General features: G+C 39.9%; 2 protein-coding genes and 1 long non-coding RNA gene across 16 annotated transcripts in view; 2 read left to right on the forward strand and 1 right to left on the reverse strand.

Moving 5' to 3' along the window:
* Positions 1-14: 14 nt before the first annotated feature.
* On the forward strand, positions 15-12774 carry LOC107079375 (PDZ domain-containing protein 2). The gene is made up of 8 exons (XM_015362950.2): positions 15-1018; positions 3738-3944; positions 4691-4939; positions 5146-5235; positions 6660-6737; positions 7725-7976; positions 9197-9295; positions 11465-12774. The coding sequence occupies exons 1-8, from the start codon at positions 782-784 to the stop codon at positions 11615-11617; spliced, it is 1365 nt and encodes a 454-aa protein (XP_015218436.2). The 5' UTR covers positions 15-781; the 3' UTR covers positions 11618-12774.
* Positions 12775-17507: 4733 nt separating this feature from the next.
* The window catches only part of mlip (muscular LMNA-interacting protein), a 56255-nt gene continuing 54723 nt past the window's right edge, over positions 17508-19039 (forward strand). For 3 of the 14 annotated variants that reach the window (XR_011182332.1, XM_015363044.2, XM_069180080.1), the window contains exon 1: positions 17508-17879. Coding sequence is in view for 10 of the 14 variants with exons in the window: in XM_015363044.2 (XP_015218530.2) it covers positions 17823-17879 (57 nt within the window). In the remaining 4 variants the exon portion in view is untranslated. The remainder of the gene's footprint in view (positions 17880-19039) is intronic. The other 11 variants (XR_011182334.1, XR_011182333.1, XM_015363043.2 and 8 more) reach the window with 9 other exon arrangements.
* LOC138223904 (uncharacterized) overlaps positions 18383-19039 on the reverse strand; it is a 44740-nt gene continuing 44083 nt past the window's right edge. Inside the window, exon 3 of the long non-coding RNA XR_011182335.1 lies at positions 18383-18719. This is a non-coding gene — a long non-coding RNA (uncharacterized lncRNA). The remainder of the gene's footprint in view (positions 18720-19039) is intronic.

A 19039-nucleotide genomic window follows, 5' to 3' on the forward strand; every position in this document is an offset into this window, starting at 1 on the left:
GTGTTTCTAGCCAGAGTAGAGTGGATGGGCAGTAATCACAGATATGCTGTGAAAAAGTCATATTACTATCCATTGTGGTGTGAAGTCTGTGGGGCTCACTTACAGATCTTCCAAGTAATATATATTTTTCCACATTAATGTATAATAATCTCTTAAGAACTAGAGGTCAAATTTATCCTCCGATTTAAAAAAAAAAAATTCAAGGAAGGCTGTGCCCTGTGTCTACTATCCCTGAAAGTTACCCACTCAACTAAATCCATCCTAGTTCTTTTATTCTCAGAGCTTTCTCCTTTTTTGCCTCACAATACAATGGACGATATTGCCTATTTTTAATCTACCAAAGCCATGATGCATTCCTCTTTCAACACTTTCGCTTGGTCTTCCACTGGAGTGTGGTGCACAGGCAGGAACACGTTAGTCAGCACATCATGTGTGGGTGGTTTGTCTTTCGAAAAAAGAAGTTAATTTAATCATCTGCTGTGCCCACCTCCCCCCCCCACCAGATTCAAATTCCTATTTCAGGTTTAACCCAACCAGCCCAGGATTAAACCCCCCCTGTTTAACAACCTCTCTTGTGAAACGGGGAGCTGAGTTTAAGCACTATTGAGAGTCCCAGGAAGTGACATCGCTGTGACAGACGCATCTTACACAGATACCTATGACCTCAACACTTCCTTAGATCAAAATTTTACTAAAGAGCCATGGCTCTGGTTTCCAAGAATTTCCTCTATGGTCTGCTCAGCGCCAGGTTTTTTTCTGTGCTCCACTTGCTCCTTTTCTGATGTCACTGCCTTGTTCCTCCAGCGCTGCTCCAGTGTCCTGCATGTACTTCATCACTCCTCATCTCTGTCTCCCTTTGCAGGCTGAGCTCATGCTCACCCTTCGCTGCAAGAATGTGTGTTATATAATGAACATGTGTATTGAAACCACTGTGACAAAAACTCTTGAGAGTGTGTCTCCTTGTGTGTCCTGTCCTGAAGAAGAAAAGTCAAAGCATTCTGATCTCTGGGTTTCAAAGGTTTGTTTTGTTTGTCTTCTGTTTTGTAAAAAAAAACTGCTAACAGTCCCTCGTTGTTAATGGACACTTTACAAGTTTATAAGGGACCCATTTATAAGGGACATACAGTAATTGGGCTGTTATGGAGAGTGGTGAATTCCTGGATTAGTGACTCAAGAAGCATAATAACTTTTAAGGTTAAAGCTGAAAGCCTCCTTATAGTTTTAATGCATTTTCATTATTCTGAACTCATAGGTATGATATAAAATCAGTCAAAGAATTTGCTAACTCCTTCTGATTCACTGGCATATTAGTTTTAAGATAGTCCTCAATTAAACTGCCTGTTTTGCTGCTCAGTTATACTCTTAATTGGGCCATACTCCATTTACAGTGTGAATAGGGTGTCAGAATCCATTGTCTCTTTGTAGTGCACAATGTTATTAGCGGTGATGTTTATGTTTAAAGAATGACTTCAGAGCAGACTGCAGTACTTTCAGTCTTCATAGAGCTTCAACTTCAAAGATCTTTCAAAAAGAGCCCAAATCTGGGATTCCTTATGCTGCCTTGTGGCTTGGTTCTGTGGTGTGCATTTTTCTGGATAAGTGGACAACTGACTTTGCATCGTGTGACCTAAATATGATACAAACCCTAATCTAAAACCAGCGGAAAATCCAGAATGTTCCGCATGCTAGGCAGCCACATAAGCTTAAGCATATCCTCTCTCTAATTCTGTCTGCCCTCAATGTGAAATTCTACACTTCATTTTCCTCTTAAATCTCTATTTCAAGAGAGCCTTTGGGATGTTTTCTTTGGAAGATGTTGGCTAATGATTGTGAAGAATTAGAACATTATATCATGAGGTGACTGAAAAATGTTACCTGACCAATCGATCTTTTACGCTCATGGCCTGTGTCATAAATACTGTGTCCCTACAATTTTTTCCTACTGTATAATTAGCTCAGTTTTGCTAGTTGTTTCAGTATTGGTGTTTATGCTGCTGTATTAGTGGCTATTATACATTCACACTTATGTTGTTCTCCAGGCCTTTTTGTGAAATAGTATCTTGTATTTGTGCCTAAATGCTTTAATTAGTTTTAAAATGTTTGAAATAAATATACGTTCATAGAAAAATTAAACTTTTATTTACAGTTAGAAATTTTCAGGCCTTCTTCATTGAATTTTTTAATGGAGACATTTATATTTTTTAAACAAAATAGTCTTTGAACTGTTCAAGTGTTCATTGTCTTAAAGAATGCAAATATGTATTGCAAAAAGGTTTTTTAAGAAAAGCAGGATGATATTTTTATTCTTCATATCAGCTTTTCTGAAATATTGATGGTAAATACGTGCTTCATATTTGTACTTGCTATTAAAAGTCGATAACTAACCTAGATAAGTGTGTATGAAGTAATTCTTTAGCAGAAGTATACTGCTTAGCATATTCTCTCACCTGATGTGCAAGAAGCAAATGCCTGTATAGTCAACTGTTGCTGTTTGAAAGAGCCATCGCTGGTGATTCTTCTGTGGTTGTACAAGTATTTACATTCCGACTTTTCTTCCTTTCATCTTTGAAAGTGTAACAATCACAATTTATTAAATTAAAATAATCCACCCATACATCCATTTTCTAACCAATGCAGGGTCCTGAGGAAGTCGAAGTCTAGCCCAGCAAGCAACAGGTGCAAGGCAGGACACATCTGTCTTTAACACCACTGATTCTGTTATTTATGTATCTGTCATTTTTATCCAAAATTACTTGCTCTCTGAACAATAAAAACAATCATATAATATAACAAATACAAACATATTGCAAAAAAAATTCAATAACAGCATAATACAGTAAATCACATGTTATGAAGAATTCCAATGCACATAAACACCAAATGTAATAAACTAGGACTGAAAATAAATATTAAAACTGCACTTGTGCTTAATCATACGTCCTGTAACAAACACCAGACTGGACCAAAAATAGTGCCTGTGGATGCTGTTGGAACCAGAAGGAAAGAAACCTTTCATTTCAAATTGTACAAAAATCCAAATTTGTTGTCCCATTTGATCACAAAATAGAATGCAAATAATCTGAAGTGTTTTAAAAAACAGCTGTGCCTCTTTTCAAAGGTCGCTGTGATTTGGTGATTGGTTTATATTTGGAAACATTGTTTGAAGAGTGACAAAGGACACTTTATGTAGCTTGACCATGGTTTCCATGGTATTCTTTGTAAGTGACAGGCGGCTTTGCGCAAAGTGCCCCTCCCTGCATATTAACTGCACCATGCTAAATTATTCTGCTGCCACATTCAGAAACTCTTCTTGTAAAAAGACAATACAACTGGGATATTGCACTTTGTGTTTTCAAACTATTTTATCTAACTATAGTTTTGTTAGCTTAGTTATCTATAGTTTAACAAAAGACCAGGAAAATGAAATTATAATTAATTCTAATTATATACTAATTATGTCCCAATTCCACAGATGTTAGACTATGAGCCTGACGTAGTTCCACACACAGTTGATGATGATGATGGTTGGGTGGCCTGCATGAAGAAGGGGACATCTGATCTAAAGGGAAACTCCTTGACATCATATTTCATCATCACACATCATTTTGTGCAATCCCTCTTGTTTTAGTTTCTGTAAATATATTTATAGTTGCATAAAATATTAAACTGTGTACGGACTGTTACATCCAGTGTCGAAACATAAAACTTCAGCAACACCTTGTATTTTGTACCTACAGGGGTGTAAAAACACCATTTCTAAGGTCTCGTCAAACTGCAGCAGTCACAGCTGGAACATGTCAGGAATCCGCTGGGCTTCTCTTTCTGGAAAAGAGCGTTTATACGGAGGCCATTCTCTCAGACTCTTCCCTGTCAGTGACAGGGCCAGAGGCTACTGCTCCAGTCCTGAGCAGGAGGCGGAGGAAATTTCAAATCAGACTGAAGAAGTAAGGCAGGCCGCGGTCATGCTCATCGCTTGGGTTTAGACTTTGTAGGGTTTAGGCTGCGTCCGTGAGTCTGCAGATATGATTACTGTCATCGCCTTAATGGACAGGAAGGGCTGCAGCAAATAAAGTCAACAAAAATATCTTCCCACAGCAGAACGTATCACTTTGACTATTGGAACAACACATGAAATTCTGATGATATTACCACTGTGCCCAAGCAATGAAACACGGAGAACAACACTGAAGTTATTTTTGAATAAAAATGGTAGCTATGAAAAAGATTGAATGGAAAGCCTTAAAAGAAATGCAAGTACCTCCTTTTTAATGGGTGACTGTCATGGTAGTGAACAGTGAAGCCAACTTGTCATTTAATTATTTTTCTGATGCAACCTTTTCTCTTAAGATCTGCGTGCTTTTGTAGATTTCTTTTCAGTGAATATTATATCCACATCAAGCCTCCTGTTTGTTCTGTAAGAATCATTAAAGGCTTTCAGTGCCTTAGAACCATGCTGTCACTATCTGGAGATCAATGGAAAACAGACCATTACTTCTAAACAAATAGAGTCCCTAGGGAAAATAATACATTATTATTAATAATAAAAAACTATTTAATCTACAACAGCAAATCCTCTTTACTGATATGTCCTGACAATTCAGGATTTGAAAGGATTAGTCTTGAGAATAAATTCACGCTGCTCTTTTTCCACTCTCTCCTGCCTCCCCTCACACGCTGACTCCCACCGTAGGATGCAGCTGCCAATTTCTCTTTGAGTTTTTCGGATCCGGAATATGGGCCGAAGAGGCACAGGCACCACAAAGGAGATCACCGGGAAAACCGAAGAATTCCGAAACCCCGAGCCTTTCCCGGGGGCCTCGCCAATCGCAGATTACCCTCCTCTGTCCCAGCATGCAATGCAGCTGCAGAAAAGAATGGCCAAGGGGGGTTTCCAGAGAGAGGCCCTGCAGACAAGCCAACTTCGAAAGTGCCGCTAAAGGTAAGATCCAGTTCTTTAAAATTGCCATTTTACTTTGATGTTTGCTTACAGGCATTCAGAGATCAAATCTTGGTGTTAAAATGAATGTATTCTAGTACACATGGAGAGATAAAATGCTTTGCTGAATATATAAGACTAAAGTGAAATCCAATCTAAAATGAACTTGCCATTTACCTATGATCATAGTTGTCACTGCTTTGTCCTAGCTGCAGATTAAAGTGTGCAGTCAGAGAGGAAGTCTTGGCATTAGCATTGCAGGAGGAAAGGGATCAGCGCCTTATTATGAAAACGATGAGGTGAGTGTGATCTCGCGTGCGTACTGACCAGAGAACACGATTCTATTACAAATGGGGAAGACTGGAATTGTGAAGAGTTGCAGCAAAACGTGCACACGACCTGGGGCCCTGGGTTTAGTTCTGTGTGGAGTTTGTATGGTCCCCCCGTACTACATACTGGTACTGTAGGTTCATGAACTTCTGGAATAATGGCTTTGGTGTGTGTGTGTGCGCCCTGCGAGGGACTGGTGTCCCGTTCAGCCATACCGCTGGGATAGACGCCGGCTCCACACGACACTGAATTAGAAGAACAGCAGATGATGATAATAATAATATAGAAGGAGAAAATAATTACATTTATATAGCACTTTTCATCCCAAAGGATCCCAAATCCATCCACCATCAACGATGTAGAACAGCTACTCTGCACCAGCAGCCACACTACACAGAGCAGGTGGTGAAATGAGCTGCTTCGGCAAATGAATTACAAGGGGATCTTTAGATTAAAACTGGATGGTGCAAGTCCAAGAGTAGCATTTAGCCAGGACTATGGGGTTAACACACCTACTCATTTGGCAACTGTCATGTTGATCTTGTAGTCAGGACCTTAGTTTGACATCTCATGCAAAGGAAATCTTACAGCTCATTTAACCAGTCATCTTACTGGAGCTTTGGTTTGTAAATTCTGGTATAAAGGAAAGAGCACCACCTGATATTTCATATCCATAATTAATATTTTAAATGCCATCTAATTAGTGCTTTTTATTTAGGGATTTTTCAGTGTACAGCCCTATAGATAAGGGTTACAGATATATTCATATTATCTGGTGGCTCTGGTACATGTTAGTTAAAGACTTCGATGCTTAAGATGTTTAGGTAGAAATGGAATACTGGTGTGTATTTTTTCTTTAAAGTACCGAGACCAGCCATACTGCTGTGACTGTAATACTGTATGTTTATGTTCCAAAATTAATATCGTTTATGGCCTTCACACGCGTTATGCTCCTATTCTTTTTATGCTCAGCTACAAAGATTTCCCATCAGTGGTAGAATTCCATATAAATATTCAATACTTAAACGGGCACAGTAAAGACATTTACAGTAAATCTTTCTACCACCGACCAACGCACCACGAGTGCCCCTGTCGGTCAACCAATCACGTACCGCGGTATGACGCGCGATGACGTAGCCAAATACCCGCGGTACTTTGAATGGCTGCATCTGTATATCAGCCTTGTTTCTTACATCCAGTTATTTGGGTGCAGAAGTACATTCACGTGTCTTACAGTCATTGGGATAAACAGAGCTGAACCCAAACTGTACTTGAACCTTGTACTGTGCTTGAATATGAATTTAAATGTCTAGGACCGGTGTTATTTATTCCACCGGACTTTATATCAAGTGTGCAGACAGAAATCTGTCCTCTTTTCCCTTTTCTTTCCCAGGGGATTTTCATTTCCAGAGTTTCAAAGGGAGGCCCAGCAGAAAGGGCTGGAGCCCGTGTAGGAGACCGACTGCTGGAGGTACAGTACAGGGAGGAAGATCTCTAACCCACACTGACGCCAGGACTCAGGGTGTCAGGATCCAGTGCTTTGAGTCTGTAGCCCCTTAAACTGGGGTATAACCCATTAAACAGCAATTTCTTTGCTGGGGTTATTATCCAAGAATGATTTAAAGGAACTTAGGGCTTTAACTCATGTTCCAGATGGGATTCACAGCGATTAATTGTGTTACTATAGATTTTCTTTTAAAAAAATGTTTGCATTTGATTTTGTATAGTTTAGACAGGTGATTTTCATTGAAGTTTCCATGACAGGACAAGTTTAGCTTCCTGGCTTCCCATTTTAAATCTTGATTTTTTGTGCCTGTGTTTTGTTGTACAATATTAAGAAACTTTCTCGAGCTTTGTCTTCTGATCTGGACTTCTTTTCAACACCTTGAGGTTGCAGGTCTACACTGGAGCACTAAGGGGCAGTATAAATCAGAACCAAATTTAAAATTTAGAAAAATGCAAAGTGCAGTTTGCTCTGTGATAGCATTCTAGCAGGAATCTGTTCAGCAGTTAAGAGGACTATAAAACAATAAATCTGGAAATATCAGCATAATTATGGAAAAGTGCACAGCTTTCAAGTTCTCTCCTTTTAGATGATGGGGTTTCAATTTTCTGTCTTTTATCAGTCTCTTTCTTTGAAACAAAAATCCTTTCACGGACACAATGTGAAACATTAATGAGTGGCTACTGCACTTTAAGTCTCCATATTTATAAGACAACATGTGACAATGGCCACAAAGAGAAGACATCATTCTCCGGTGTGAGGCTGGAATAGCAAAGGGAGGTATATTCTAGTGGGTAAACTCAATCCTGACCCTATCTCCAGCCAAACACCCAGCCTCACCCATAACAGTAAGGATAACAAGAACCACCGCCCTTGACCTGATCTTCGACCTACCCCTCCCTACCTGAAGTGGAGAGGAACTACGGGAGTAAATGGCTTTTTTGTGCTGTGCAGGTGAACGGTGTGAATATGCAGACTGTCTCCCACCATGAAGCTGTGAGCACCCTGAGGAATGCTGGGAGTTGCATCAAGATGACTGTGCTGCGACAGAGAGCACACGGCTTAGACAGCGCCAGTGTGCAGGAGACAGAAAGCATCAAAGGCAGAAAGTGCAGTGAGCAGCGCTCTCCACAGAGGAGGGAGCTGGGCTTAGAGCACAGCCTATCCGAAATGAAGGAGACTCCTGTCTGCAATGGGAATGGCTCGGTCAGTATATACCGCACTGCTTCTCGAAAGGCCTCCTGTTTCATTACTGAGCTTGTTAATGTTTGTGTTGTTTCACACTTTCGTTATTTGACAAACAAGGGTCGAGGCTGATACTCTCCCAGGTAAGAGGGAACAAGCACAGGTTAATTCCATTCTGTAGAGCTGCAAGCTTTGCGTTTCTCTTTTCTGCTGTTCAGCATGGAATGAACCTGTCGTGCACTACCCTTTCAGCTGAAGCACACAGACACGGCTGCCCCTCGAATGTGCCGGTCTCCCAGATAGGTGCAGCATTTTCAGCATTGATTCATGCAGATGGATACAGATGAATGAAATTTGAAATTTGAAAGGCCAACAGTTTCACGGTATTATAATAATTTGATCGCAGGAAATGCCAGTAAAATCTATACAACATTTGGATTATTGTTCTGAATGGGTTAGATAGGTTAGGGGTAGCAACTCCACACAGACAACAGCCCAGTCTGGAACTGAACCCAGGGCCCCAGTACAGCAATGCCAATCATTGTGCCACCCTGCCACATTTGTTATTATTAGAAACTTTAAATGTTATTTTATATAGTGATTTCCATGTTATTGGTTTAAAAAAAGCATACCTGTATGTGTGATTAAGGAAAATGACCTGATTGTACAAATGTCTTTGATTCATCTTTAATACAGTGTTGGCCAGTGAGAGTCACAGTGTCTGTCTTTATTGCAGTGGTTCAAACCTCAATTTACCGACCTGGGAGAAAAAAAGCAGAAAATTAAAATAAATCAGAAATAAAGAAGGGGGAAATCACTGCACAGTACAGATGTTTTGTGAAAGAATCCCATTCAAATGGTTCTGAAGAGCCAGAAATATGTTTGGTTTTAATTTCATTCGTGCTATTGATTTCCCAACTGAACTTGATTGCATCTGTTATAGTTAACTGTTAACAGAACTAGAAAACCTGCAGCAGTCTGGATCGTCAGCTCTTGGCACGGGTGTCCCTGTTATAATCAGAAGAGTCACAGACTAGTTAATTGACCACACTGATATTGGCCACCTTGTTGTGTTCACTTTCTAACCACCTTGCATTTCAGCAGTCACGTGGACTTAAAAAGCAATGCGCTTCCTGACCACCAGGCGGAGACACAGGCTCTGTGCTTGGCGAATGTTTCATCAGCCCGGTGAGTTCTTTCCTGTCCAATGTACAGCATTAATGTCCTGTTGTGCTTTCCAGGGTCTCTCTGAGTCTGAGGAGGACCAGAGCAGAATTGCAAGTGACACAGAAGCAGCCTTCCAAAATAATGTGTTCCCAACGGTACAGAATACCATGACAGTAAGTACACTGAAAATAATGTCGAGATTATATGAATTACATGTTTAAGAAATCAGACCTTAAACCTGCAATTTAACAGGGTTATTGTAATAAAAACATTTAAAACAGCATGTCCATTATATGGACTTTATACATTATATACCTTTCTATGTTTCATTTTGTGTTTTTCAGTCTTTACATTTGACTAATTATTAATCCTGCCCTGTTAGAAGAATATACATACAGTATAGTATCTATGTAAGGTGTGTGATTTTCTTTTAAAGCCTTGTAAGAGAAAGTTAATTTAAAAAGGGAATAGTTTGGACTCACAAATTCACGGTAGTTTGGGATTTGAGGACTTGTTTCTTGAAATTTAAACTTACTGTCCCTGTTACAAAGCACAGATCTTAATTTTCTAAGACGGAACTGCACTGACTTCATACCCCTGAAGAGATACACACACCGGTGTGTTTTTTACACATTTTCAACTACATGAAGTGTCTGAGAAAGTGTAGTGCTGCTTGAAAGTGTGTAGTTTTTCACATTTATACTATGAAATCCTTGTCTATCAAAACTAACACTTAAGTTTCTAAAAGAAAGGGTTTATATCGAAATATTCTATGTATTGTTTAGAGGAAAGTGCTCAGCAGTCTGGAGAGATAAAACCATAGCAAAGCAGTTTGGAATCAGTCTACTGCAAGACACCAATGGAGAACATTTAAGACCTTGGTGACTTGACCTAGATGTGGATGTCTATCGAAATGATCCCACAGAGCAATAAGAAAACTCCTTTAGGATGTCCAGAAGAATCTCAGAACCACGTTCCGGGATCACAAGTCCCTTCCTGCTGCAGCTGATGTCCATGGTCACACCTGAACAGCACGGCACAAGCTGAAGGCGTCCGTGGGAGGGCGGGCTCCTCTCAAGACCCTCGCTCTCAAAAAACAATCATCTGAAGTTTGCAAAAGACCATTGGGATGATCTTGTAGAAGTTTGGAAGAGACAGATATGATATTCTGGACAGATATGTCTAAAATTGAACCTACTGTACCACTAAACTAGGCTTGTTGGTCACACCACAATATTCTGGTGGAGAAGGTTGGGTCCTCTGTCTGTGAGTTGACGCTGAGCCTAAAAATGTGTCCTCCAGTAGGACAGTGACCCGAAACATTCCAGCAAAACGACCAAAGTGGATTAAAAGGATGAAATTTCATGTTTTGGAATGACATAATCGAAGTCCAGATCTCATCCTGATAGAAATGTTGTGGAAAGAGCTGAAGCTGTTCATGCAAGACAGCCAATAATTCTAAAGGAGTTTTGTAAGGAAGAATGGACAAAAATTCCTCAGAGGAGATGCGAGCGACTGATTAGTAACTATAGGACATGTTTGGTTGCTGTCAGAGCTGCTTAAGGATGTGCCACTGCTTACTGAACTTACATTTGCACACAGGGATCATTGAGTTTCTGTTAAATGTTTTTTAATGAATTACGAAGCAACATATATTTTCATAAGGAACAAGTAATAGGTTTATTCCATGCTGAAAAAAAGAAGAAAGAGAACACAACGTTTCGGCCGTGGAGCCTTCTTCAGGTGTGATGTGTGTCCATTATTTGGGTTATCTTCAGTAAATATTAGAAGTCAGATAAAAGGTTTTTTAAGATAATTTGTCTAAGATATATGAAAGATGAAGGGCTCACGTACTTTCAAGCAGCTCTTTGTGTCACTGCTATAAAGGGTAACTACTGTACAAGGAATTCAGACAGCCACTATAAGCTATCCTATTTTGTGCTCATGTGAACTTCTATGCAAAAGCAGCATTTATTAACATTTTAATCAATCATCTACGGAATAATTAAAGGCATTTTGTTATTTTTGGCACTGTGCTTTTTATAACTGCAGACAGAGATCAGATAATGTTATTCATTCTTCTAAAGCCAAAAACATTTCTGGGTTCAGTATTCTTTCTCCACGTGCAATCTGCTGCAGCTCTTATTTATTTTCCTCTGATTCCACAGAAGCCTGTCATCATCCGTCACTGTCAGTTTTATTTCCATATTTCATCTCCTGAGCAAATACAGTTCTCTTGTCTGCACTTGACACTGCTGGAGGACGAACACACTGTACACCGTCTTTAATGTCTTTTTTCCAATTCCTCTCCCCATCCACCTCCCTTAACTGTCATTCCCAAGATACCTCGCATTATCCTCACCCATCCTTCTACCTCGGATGAAGATGTTGAACAGTTAACACAAGACCCCGTGGAAGAAGAACCCGATGAATTAGACAGCGCAGACAATCAGACGTCTTCAGGCTGCTCTACTAGTGTGTTCTACCTTCCCTAGAGGCACACAGAGCAAGATACCTTGTGCAGGCGCAGCGTCTAAGAAGTGCTTCTTTTTTATTTTCTTCTCTTTTACACTGAACTGGGGAGTGGGGTAGTGTAGTGGGTAGCCCCATGACTGATAGGTTGTGGGTTCAAGTCACCACTGCAGATGCTGCTGTCGTCTGGTGTGAGGTGCTGTACCCCAGTTGCTCCAGTTCACCCAGCTGTAGAAATGGAGGAGACCCGCTGGGTGTGGTGTCCAGGCAGGAGAGTCACGTGCTCTTTTGTCTGCCCAGCACCATGGAGACTGGAATAAGCTTCAGCTTGATAGGCAACTGCGGCTTGGATATGGAAATTGTCTACCTAGACCGAATCCGAATGTTATAAAGAAAAAACTGCTTTATTTGTAGTTTGTACAATTTAAAGTAACTTTAAAAATGTTCACACTGTCACCCTTTAAATGCGTTTTAACAGAATTTTTCAGGTGGATGTTTCAGAGACAACCATCGAAAGAATTTAAAAAGAAGGATGTGTCGTCCACCAGGAACTGTGGAGAATATACTTTTCTGCGACAGCAGCAAGTAACATCAATAGCATTATGTGCAGAGAGATCTGAAAAATGTTTGTAATTTATTTGTAAGAGATTATGCATCCAGTTTTCTGTGTCTGTTTGAATAATTGCCGAGAAATCTGTCCTAAGATCTTATGTTGCTTAAAAATTGAAATGAGTATTTCTTTGCACTGATTTAATTCTCTTTAAAAAAAGTAGAAGATGATGTAGCCCATATTGAATAATGAATAAAACTTCATATGTAAGTATATAAATATACACAAAAAATTTTTTTGTATAAAATAATTTTTGTATTTTCAGATATGCACTGATCCAAGCCTTACTGTTCTTTGTACTATTGTACTTGGTAAAAAAATGTTGTTAATCCAACTATCATGCTTACAGTATATTGCTCATTAAATGACACGTCTTGAAAGAAAGTTCCAACAAACTTCCTGCAGTATTTGCAGTTTTTTATCTCCATTGTGTATTGTAGAACATACGGCTGAGCCACTAGCAAAGTGCAAAAAGCAAATTATTTTTTTCTTATAACATTAACAGAGAACTAGAATTACTAGAACTGGGGATGTGTACATACTGTATGAAGGACTATGAGAAAAGACTATGCCAGAATGCAGTTGCAATGAGTGGCTGTATTGAAGTTTGAATTTTGTGACATAACATGTAAATGTATTTCTGAAACATTTTCTTAAGAATTTAACTTAGTTTCTGCATTTTGAAATTAATTACATTTTCAAGTAGATAAACAATATTTCACCTTATTTGGGTCTGTTATATTCAAAAGCTATAAAACAAATGAAAGTTTTGCTTGTTGAGTGGTTTTCTGATTCCCACCAATTCAGCCATCACCTCACTCACTCATGTAGGCAGGGAGAACTTAAAAGCAGCTTCTTTCTGCTACACATGAGCATTCAGCAGTGGCTTGGCTGTGTGAGACTTTTCCCCAAAAACTTCAAGACAACTTTTTAGTTCTCTTCTTGGGCTGACCTTGCAAGGAAGGTGCTTCAAACAAATGGAAAATAGACTGCAATTATTTCAGTGTGGCATTTCGGTGCCTGAGTGAAAAATGGTCAGAATTTACTTAAAACAGAAGGCATGAAAAAGCAATTGGTGGAAGGAGAAAAAACTCACTCTAAATCCCAAAGTCCCAAAATTGAGCAGGAACATCAGCCTTTTGTCCTAATCTTTTGTGTTTAAAATTCAAATGAAGTTTTAGATGTTGAGCAACTGCTGCACTATTTTTCTTCCCAGTATGTAAATTAGGATATCCACACTGAGAATCCAGGTGTAATAAATGCTGGCCCAAGAACATATTGTGGCATGTCACCCGATTTGAAGTGCACATGAAGGGGTTCTGTCTTTGGTGTGTAGGGCCCCTCCGGGCTTCTCTGATGTACCACTCTTTTGGAGAAGCCTGCTCAGGCCCATAAAACAGCTTTGTTAGCCAAGTCTTCTCAGTTCCTCTTCATCTCTTGTGGGTCAACTCTTCAGAAATTCACCAGAAGAGCCAGAACAGATGAACTCCCACTCAAGACTGTTTCTCTTAATTATCTACACGAACTGCCCATTTCTTTCACTGGAACGCCACCACACTTGACTGGATTCACCCATCCATATACAGCCAGACATCCGTTTTAAGGGGAAGAAAATTGTCCCCATGTCTACTCAGACATACAGGTGCAAAGCAAGGCTTAACTTTTTACACCCTGCATCCAACTACTGTATAGTCAACACTATACAACAATAGCAACTATACACTGGAACAATAAAACTAAACCTAGGAATATACAGTCAAGGAAAAACATTTATTCACTCTGGATCTTTCATTAAGTCCTTCCAAGTGGCTCAAGCAGTTAAAAAGGTTTGCCCGGATGTAGGTTGAGCTCTGTGGTCATGGGTTCAAGCCTGGGCTGTATTGCCTGTGATACAGCATGTGAAAAGATGAATGTCTCCAAAGTGAGTGTGTTGGAGAAGTCTGCCTACACTCCCTTGTTCTGAGCTGTGTGTGGTCAATGGATTTGAAGCTGTGAGTTGAAATGGAAAAACACATGGACACACAATTGGCTATTTGAAAGTGGGTTTGAGTGCCAAAAACAATTGGCAATTTGAAATAAGAAAATAAAGTACCTAATACATAGTGCTCTGTATTGTTTGGATCTTTAATCCTCACGGTTCACGTAGGTAATATTATATTACTGTAATTTCCCGCTGAAATGATTGTGATTAACCAGGTATTTGCACGAAAAGTTCGTTGCCCACAGTTTGTGCTCTAAATACATGTCTTCTCAGGACGTATCTGTGGTGAATGTTCTAGGGTGGCGGTGGGTGTGTTTTTGCTGTTGCAATGTAATGTTACAATCACAGAGTTGCTCTTTAGCAGCAGAGATTCTGTATAATGATGGGTGTTGTGGTAGGGCTCATGATGTAAATGTATCAACTCCCTCCTTCCTTTGTCATCATTGCATAGATTATTCCATTACAGATGCCTGCCAGAATCATAGGCCTCATAGCAATCGCGAATTGCCTTGAATTATTGTATGAATATATTAATATGATTAGGCAATTCTACCCCGCAAACCCAACTGTTAAAGAATGAGACATGAAACTTATTCAGGATTTAAGCTTAAGGACACATTAGTACTGTAGATACTTCAGTTGTTTAATAATATTTCATATGCACAAAAAAGTGCTATCAAAAAATGAAAGTGTTATACACTAGGATGTGCTTATAAGAAGTTCAAGGTTTGAGTCTTGAGCATTTGTGTGTTTCTCCACATTTCCTGGCTGGTTTCTCTGGACACCAGGTGTCTAATTGGGCACGAGGGACGTTGACAGAGGGAAAAGGCGAGAGCAGTGTGTCAGAGACTCTCGCTGTCAGGGATGACTGTCATGCCAGCGCTACAGCCTCAGAGCTGCCCGTCGTACCCTTGGGCAGCCGAGGCCGAGCGGAGACGGGCAGCAGCAGCTGCAGTGGGAAACCGGAATGTGACTCTTTCTGGGATTAGACATCCCCTGCTCAGCTCCGCTTTCAGCTTGTACGCACGAGTCCCAGAAGGTAAATAGGCTGCTGAGCATAGTCCAAAACATTTATGATTCATTATTTTGAACTTCGCTGAAAAAGGGAACATTTACTTACTATTTTTATTGATGATGCTAGAATTGAACTATAGCATTCATATACGGGCTGCCTTAGGGACACCGATACCCCGAAGCTGCTCGACATGGATTCTGTTCTTGCGTGAAGGGCGTTCTTGGGTGAAGATGCAACTGGAGCAGCAGAATGCAGCACAAGAGGACTGGGATATTATTAAGCAGCATTTGTTATAATTTTTAAAACAACAAGACACTTTTGTTTATGTTTATTAGGATCAGATAGAAGGAAACAAGCCTCACAAAGCAGAAGCATACACTTTTGTTATCTTTTCTGCTGTGGTAACATAATGATATTTCACTATGTTTACACACAGTAAAGCTGTCAATGTACAGACTACAGTTGAATTTGTGAATTAATTCTGATTGATTTTCAAATTTGCCCATAGTTTCTTTTCAGGACTGTTAGTGCAGATTTTAAGCCAACATCATCATGTTAGAACTGTTCTCAATTTTCTATCTCAAGTTGCTGTGCTTCCAGGATGTATAGCCTCTGTTGGTTGGAATAATTCATACAGAGTGCCGTCGTGTAGCAGCGAAAAGCAGGATTTTATCCCACACTGGAAGCCACTTCCATTGATGCATATTATAAGCAGTCACAAAATAAGAAGACAAATAATGAGCATATTACTGACACAGTAGAATAGAGGGATGGGCACCACCTCGATGCCCTGCAGTGCTGGGGCCCTGGATTCAATTCCAGACGTGGGGTGCTGTCTGTGTGGAGTTTGCATGCTCTCCCTGGGTTTGTGTGGGTTTCCTCTGGGTGCTCTGGTTTCCTCCTGCAGTCCAAAGACATACTGGTGGGTTAATTGGCTGCAGGGAAAAACCGGCCCTGGTGTGAGCGTGTGTGTGCCCATTGCTTGCCAGGATGGGCGGGATGCTGCAATGAGACAGGGGCTGGATAAGCAGCAGAGGTCCAGCGAGACGAAGCTGCAGTTTGCACAGCTGTGTCACAGCTCCTGGGCCCTGCGCCGGATTTCAAACTCTGGGTGGAGTCTGCATCGTTTCTCTCGGTTTTGCAGGATTTTTCCAGGTTCTCCAGTTTCCTCCTATCCTCTGAAGACATGCTGGAGAGGTCAACTGGTGTCCCTTCATTGTGCTCATTCGGTGCACTGGGACTGACACCCCTTCTTCCAGGACAAACAGTTTCCTGGCACCACTACCACTACTACTATCATCATTACCACTGCTACCAGCTGTCTATGAATTGGTAATCCACAAGCCATTTCAATATGGGATACCGTATCCTACAAATAATATATACAGTATTTCAGGTGGGCAGCTGCGTCAGCATGCGTAGGCTGCAAAGGAACAAGTAAGAGGTTTATTCCATGCTGAAAAGGGAAGAAAAAAAACTTTCAGCCATGGAGCTTTCTTCAGGTGTGAAGAAGGCTCCACGGCCAAAACGTGTTTTCTTTCTTCTCTTTTCAGCATGAAATAAACCTCTTACTTGTTCCTTTGCATATATACAGTATGCACACTATATATATAATCTGTAGCAAAAATATCTAGAATTAGTTTGTAAAGTGTGTGCTGCATATGTCTAAAGCTGTCCCTCTGTCAATGGAATTCTGCTAATTTTTCTTCAATAAATCTCAGAAGTCAAAGTAGGTCAAAAATACAATTTGATTATTTTGTTACAAGTCCTAAATAGCCTTTTCCTTGGCCCGCTAACCAAACTTCATATATTCATATTCAGAGGGAACTAGATTTAAATTTCCTATTTGTTTTAATAAAGGAATCAAATTTCCCCTACAGGATAATATCCACTATATACAGTCTATCCGTAACAATGTACATACAGTATGAACGTTTGCAAAAAAAAAAAGACATAATTTTGCAATAAAAGAAAAAAAGTGGTTTTAAATTGAAGTGATAATCTCTCAGTGGGCCTGTGAATAATTTAGATATTACTTGCTAAAGATGTAAATCAAACACTAAATACTGTAAGTGGTTACCAGGAAAACATCACTGTGATATTAATAGCAGGTGTCAATGTGCTTTATGGCTTTAGTAATATCAAACTGAGAGGAGGGCCCTACTTTTAAGCTAGGAGCATGTCACTATCTGATCATGTCATTGTGGATTTAATGGAGTTGAGACCCTTAAATTGAGTCATCAAGATGTTAGCAACACAGCAGCTCTTCAGTGGCTGGTCCTTTTATCTTGCACAATTCTGACGACACATCTGAACCTTACATTCAAGCTCAGAAAAATATCGGCAAACATCACACATATTAGAGGCTTATTGTTCATATCTCTTTTGTCAAAGTGTCGGAAGCTGATGATAGTGCAATAATTATTGTTATCAGCCTGCTGCAAGCTGGCAGCCGTCTGAGAGCTATTTGTGGCTTTTGTATATCTATAAATGGAAACCTGCACCACTCTGAAGTTATCACTGGGGCAGTATGATCGACTTCAGTCCAAGAAGGTGAAAACTGCAGTGCATTCCAACATGTAGTGGGATAAACAGAGTGGAACTGTTATTGCTTCAGGGACGATGGAGAGGGAAAAGCAAGCAGTTTTCTTTCACAGCACAGGGAAGAGTGGCCACACGGTGAGAGAACGGCTAACAGAGTTAAATTGTTTTTTCAAAGTTGTGAGAACACGACTGTACAGCTGCTGCTGTTGGGGCACCAGGGCCTCAGTTGTTGTAGCTCTACAGGCTTAAAGATTCTGTGACCTTGACAGTTCAAAGAGGTTTCTGGTGCCTTTATCAAATTCCGCATTCATAACTGTGCTGAATTATTTCTGGAAAATTTGAAGGAATAGCAACCGATTTATAATGTAACCAGAATTAAAGACGGATCTTCTATTTTTAAGTAGCAACAATGACCAAATGTGTTTGAAATTCCTTGACTTTTCTTACCTGTGTTCTTTTCAACACTGTGGTATTGAAATATGCTTATAGAATGATTTATATGGTTTTACAGTTATGGGTTTGTTAGGACTGTCAACCTTTAATAAGCAGAAGATAAAATTAGTATAAGTAAACAAGTAGGGTACAAGTGAGGACACGGGAGAAGGAATATGTACTTGGTCTAATTTATTAAATCACACTCGGTGCAATATCTGTACAATTTACCAAAATAATCTTTCCTAAAATGGTAATGTAGAGGTGTGTACATCATTTGGGTCTCACCTTGCATGCACAATCCTGCTGTAAGATCAAACTCTTTACTCATTCTTGAAATAAAATAATCTAGCTCCAGTCGTTACATAAAATACAAGGTTGGATCGTTTTAATAATTCTCATTAATGTCAAGTATGTAGACTCTAGTTCTGAATTTTCTATTTAGCATGATATTCTTGTGCACCTCCTCTAATTTCCTCTGGGCACCTGCTGTCCATCAACTGCTCCCTGCTGTCGGCGTCTCTTGTCCTCTGTGCCTTTTTGCTATAATGGAGAGGAAAGAAACGTTCTGGCTTGAATGTTGATACCAACCAAATGTTTTGCAACCCCTTTAAAATGATCTGTCATCCATATTTCCATGGGGTGGATGGAAAGGGTATCTGAACAACAATAAGAGGAAATGTGAAGTGAGAAACCTCAAACCTTAACCTACTGTTTTCGTTGGTAATTTGAATTTAACTTTGGAGCAAATTTTGATGATACTGATTATGCGGTGTCGATACTGTCAGCGTGCAGTTGAATGAGCTAAAATAATTTGATCCCAGAAAAATCTTCAAATGCCACTTCATACGTTTGAATTTGTC

This window comes from Lepisosteus oculatus, chromosome 17 (genome assembly GCF_040954835.1).
Source record: "Lepisosteus oculatus isolate fLepOcu1 chromosome 17, fLepOcu1.hap2, whole genome shotgun sequence".
Taxonomy (NCBI): Eukaryota; Metazoa; Chordata; class Actinopteri; order Semionotiformes; family Lepisosteidae; genus Lepisosteus; species Lepisosteus oculatus.

Excerpts from the sequence above, each read along its gene's own strand:
- LOC107079375 (XM_015362950.2), top strand. The coding sequence starts at position 782 with ATGTCACTGCCTTGTTCCTCCAGCGCTGCTCCAGTGTCCTGCATGTAC. Across the intron at positions 5,236-6,659 it reads CTTATTATGAAAACGATGAG|GGGATTTTCATTTCCAGAGT; the intron begins GTGAGTGTGATC and ends TTTCTTTCCCAG. Across the intron at positions 7,977-9,196 it reads TCTGCAATGGGAATGGCTCG|GGTCTCTCTGAGTCTGAGGA; the intron begins GTCAGTATATAC and ends TGTGCTTTCCAG.